Consider the following 4,982-nt stretch of genomic DNA (forward strand, 5'->3'; position numbering starts at 1 on the left):
TCTCTTTCAGAATTTTCCACAGTTTATTGTGGTCCACATAGTCAAAGGCTTTGGTGTAGTCAATAAAGCAGAAGTAGATGTTTTTCTGGAACTCTCTTACTTTTTCTGTGATCCAATGGATGTATGCAGTTTGATCTCTGCTTCCTCTGCCTTTTCTAAATCCACCTTGACCATCTGGACATTCTCGGTTTATATACTGTTGAAGCCTCACTTGGAGAATTTTGAGCGTTACTTTGCTAGCGTGTGAGATGAGTCAGTTGTACAGGAGTTTGAACATCCTTTGGCATTACCTTTCTTTGGGATTGGAATGAAAACTGATGTTCCCAGTCCTTTGGCCACCACTGTGTTTTCCAAATTTCCTGGCATGTTGAATGCAGCACTTTCACAGCATCATCTTTAGAATTTGAAATAGCTCAAGTGGAATTCCATTACCTCCACTAGCTTTGTTTGTAGTGATGCTTCCTAAGGCCCTAGGGATGCTTCCTAAGATTAGATACATGTAGAAACAAAACCCTCAGGGGCCAAATTAATGAGTTCCCATTGCACAAAAATTGACAGTTTGAACACCAATAAAATCATGGTTACATTACATTGAAACACATTGAATATGTTTAAATCTACGAGTTCATAATGATACTTCAAAAATAGGTAGTCACTGATCACCTTTTCAGTATAACAGGAAAAAAATTCATTGTTCTAAAAGCACATAAAGGGAAATTAGATAGCATTTATCTAGCCTTTCCTCCCTCCATGGTAATCATATGATTGATAAGTGGAATTTCTTCTTTATAGATATGTTTCTATTTGGAAATGAAGAAGAAATAATGTAATTAGATCATCATTTTGTAATCTTAAATATAAATAAGATTTATATCATCATCAATGGTACCTAATATCTATGGGAATTTGCTTTATGTTTCAGGGAACTCAAACAGGGGCTCTGTATCAACCTAGGGGGGTTGGATGGGGAGGAAGATGTAAGAAAGGTTGAAGAGAGGGGGAACATATGTATACCTATGGCTAATTCATGTTGAGGTTTGATAGAAAACAACAAAATTCTGTAAAGCGGTTAACCTTCAATAAAAAACGAGAGGCAGCCACACTCTATTTGTTCTTGAATGAAGCACACACTGTTACCTATGCAGTGTTTTCACCAAAAACATAATCTGAGTCTGAACTCACCTCCAGATCCCTTTACAAGAGTAAAGAGAACAAAAGGACAAGATACCTCGGGGATGTAGCCAACAAAAGTTAGAATGTGGGAAACTCTTTGGTATAGTACTTTAGCAAACAAATTGCAAAGAATAAAGGAGGGAAAACTTGTAAATTCAAGAGATGTAAGAGACATAGCAGACCACAGAATGAAGGCTCTGTTTGAACCGCTGTTCTTAGAAAAAGTCTTTTTAAAAGTATGGGTTAATGAGATAATGGATATAAGGTGATATTAAGGAATTATTGTTCATATTTTTATGTGATAATATTATTGTGATTATATTTTATTCATAGACATTTTAATATTTAAGGTGAATTTTTTGTGTAGGATTTGGTTCAAAATACTGTAATATTTGTTGCTGGGGGAAGGTTGTAAATGAAATACAATGAGTTGATAACTGTTGCAGCTGAATGATGGGGTTTATTATGCTAATCTTTATTTTAAACATTTTATAATAAAATGTTAAATAAATCGTATTATTTGGGAGGGTTTTATGTTTATATCTTTGGTTATCTACTAATCTGCTTCAACAGTGTATTGCTGTATTTTAAAACAAAATTAATTCTTTTAAACAGGCTGCATATGGTCCGTACTCCCCTGACGAGTGCATATCTTTGCCTGTTTACACAAGTGCTGAGAGGGATCGTGTGGTGATCAATGTCAGCATTCCATGTGGAGGCAACCAAGACCAGTGGATTCAGTGTGGAGCAGCTCTATTTCTCAAAAACCAGTAGAACCTAATGTCAGTAAAAGCTGTCTTAGCAAGAAGAAACATTTATTAATTAAGCTTTGAATAAAATATGTAATGAGTCATGGCCCACAATATTAGCATATAGTTGTCCTGTGTCGTTTATCTCGAGTTTTTACTTTATGGATAATGATAGCACCTTGTACCTTTTAAAGTAATAACTTAAGTCAACGTTAGAATAGAGTATTCCTTATATAACACAATAAGTCCCCTACATACAGTCAGGTTCCATTCTGAGAGTGCATTTGTAAGTCCAGTTGGTTCATAAGTCCAACAAAGTTTACCCAGGCTACCCACTCCAGTATTCTTGGGCTTCCCAGGTGGCTCAGATGGTAAAAGAATCCGCCTGCAACGTGGCAGACGTGGGTTTGATTCCTGGGTTGGGAAGATCCCCTGGAGGAGAGCATGGCAATCCTCGCCAGTATTCTTGCCTGGAGAATCCCATGGAAGAGCCTGGCGGCCTTGGTGTCAAAAAGAGTCAGACACGACTGAGCGACTCAGCCCACAGCACAGGTCCCCAGCTAACACAGTCTGCTATGTAGTACTGTACTGTAATAGGTTTATAATACTTTCACACAAATAATACATAAAAACAAAACAGAGAAGATATTTTTAATATACTGTAGTACCTTGAGAAGCACAGTAGTCCATCATGATGGCTGGCATATAGGGCTGGCATCAAGTGAACCAGCAAGCTGTGTTACAGGTGAGGAAGAGGAGGGGGGAGACGGTAGAGCTGAAGGATCATCAGCAAGAGGAGACGGAGGGCAAACTGCAACTTCACTCATGCCTGACGTTGATGCAACGCATGTTTGCTTTTTTAAAAGTTTGCAACTTGAAGGTTCACATGTAGAAGACTTACTGTATTAAGCATTTCTGTGAGGCACTTTACTTTCAGTGGCTCAAAAATTTAATGTTTTAATAAGAGTTTTAAAATATTTAGGAAATCTAATATTTTGGCTATAATTTTTGTATCATTATTTAATGACATATAAGATATTAATGTTTCAGTCTTTCATGGTTTTACATATATATATATATATATGCATATATGTACATATATTATGTAAAATGTCTTTTTAAACATTGAAGGATGCATTATAGTTAAATAACCCAGCATCTCAAAGTAATGGAAAAGAATGAGGAATAATTGCACAGAATCCAGGATAAGAATTTTACAAATAGAATAATTAAATGATGAAAAGTTGTAGTTTCTCCTGTATGTGACTTTCCACTGGGTTTCTGTGGAACAGTAAAATTCTACAATGGCTGAAAGTTTTAAATAAACGGCAAGGGAGAAGCAGGAAGGAGTATACAGGGAAGGCTTTGTGGGCTGTGTCTGGAAATGTCACACACAGCTTATGTTTACGTTGTGTTGCAGAGAACTGAATCGCGTGGCTGCACCTGCTTTCTAGGGCGTGGGAAATGCGGTCTAGCTGGGAGCTCAGAGAAGGGAAGCAGGGAGGGGCTGGCTAGCTGTCCTTGCCCCCTCCCATCCAGCAGAGAAAGCTCACTCCTAAAATGCCTTCAAGACAAGGCATAAGAGGACTGAAAAAATATTAAAGAAGCATAAGGCCTTTAATTGATCTTCTCATTCCAAACCTTGTGCTTGTGAATTGTAACACTTTGAGCAATAAGATAACATGATCCAGATACTGGCCAGATCCCAGGAATACAAAGATGGATACACTGTCCGTGCTTTTGAGAGATTTAAGACCTAATAAGATAGTGAGAGGTAAAAACAATGTCTCTGTAAATTCTTTTAATGATAGTCATATTACTGCTGCTAAGTCTCTTCAGTCGTGTCCCACTCTGTGTGACCGTATGGACAGCAGCCCACCAGGCTCCTCTGTCCATGGGATTCTCCAGGCAAGAATACTGGAGTGGGTTGCCATTTCCTTCTCCAGTCATATTTTGTATTTAATATATAATACATAAAAAGAAAATATAGAAAAAAATTATAGTACAATGAAATCTATTATGTGACATACCAGCAAAGGGCTATAGGATTTCAGAGGATGGAGTGACTAATTCTACTTCTGTGTATGTTGTTTAATCAAAGCTTATCAAGACTGGGCTAATTAATTAGCTCCTTTCTTTCTGGAAAACTAACTTTGAAAATTTAAGTTTCAAAGGATAGAAAATACATTTATTGGTCTTCCAAAATGAACAAATAGCATGCTGTGGTGTTCGCTTTAGATTTTTTCAGAGGGATGGTGTGGGGAGGGAGGAGGGAGGAGGGTTCAGGATGGGGAACACATGTATGCCTGTGGCGGATTCATTTTGATATTTGGCAAAACTAATACAATTATGTAAAGTTTAAAAATAAAATAAAATTTAAAAGAACAAAATAAAAAAAGAATTTTTAAAATTTTAAACAATTTCTAAAGCAGTGAAACCCTTCATGTTCCTTTTACGGTCGCGTTTTCATCTTTCCCAGTTCAGAGGCATGGATTCGTTGTGTATGCAAGCCATTAGTATTATGACAAAATGTATGGCCAAAAACAGTACAGGAGAAGTTGTTGGTTTTTGTTTTTTTTTTTTTTAATGAATGGGAACTCTGAAACTTCAGAAAAACAAAGTGAAATTCTCATCAGTAGAAGCAACAAACAATAGTTGTAGATTCCCAGGCCCATAGATGGTGGAATGGCCCAATCAGGACAATGATTGTAAAAATAAAAACTTCAGTAAATCAGGAATAGAAAGGAACTTCTTTTCATGGATAATGAATATCTATGGGGAAAAAAGAAAAAACCAGCAAAGGTCATTCTTAATGGGGAAATAGAAACATTCTCTTTAAGATGAAGAAGATACAGCTTATCACGTCAGTTCAAAATTCTTCAGAGATGTGACCAGCACAGAATGACAAGAAAAATAAAAGTGGAATTGAAAAGTCAAAGCAAATAAGAAAAAACAAAAGCCATGTTTAGAAACAAGACAATAGCAGAAATGAAAATAAAGGCAGAATTAAAAGGGCAAAAGCAACTAAGAGAAAAATATGCTCAGGAAGAAGACAGCACC

At 36.6% G+C, this 4,982-nt stretch overlaps 1 protein-coding gene across 2 annotated transcripts in view; it reads left to right on the top strand.

The window, feature by feature from the left end:
• Positions 1–2,036, top strand: part of DYNC2H1 (dynein, cytoplasmic 2, heavy chain 1) — a 394,047-nt gene extending 392,011 nt beyond the window's left edge. For both annotated transcript variants that reach the window (XM_010838873.1, XM_010838872.1), the window contains one exon: positions 1,789–2,036. In XM_010838873.1, coding sequence (XP_010837175.1) covers positions 1,789–1,947 — 159 coding nt within the window. In that variant the 3' untranslated portion in view covers positions 1,948–2,036. The remainder of the gene's footprint in view (positions 1–1,788) is intronic.
• Positions 2,037–4,982: the final 2,946 nt, after the last annotated feature.

The sequence above is a fragment of the Bison bison genome, unplaced genomic scaffold (genome assembly GCF_000754665.1).
Source record: "Bison bison bison isolate TAMUID 2011002044 unplaced genomic scaffold, Bison_UMD1.0 scf7180017864107, whole genome shotgun sequence".
Taxonomy (NCBI): domain Eukaryota; kingdom Metazoa; phylum Chordata; class Mammalia; order Artiodactyla; family Bovidae; genus Bison; species Bison bison.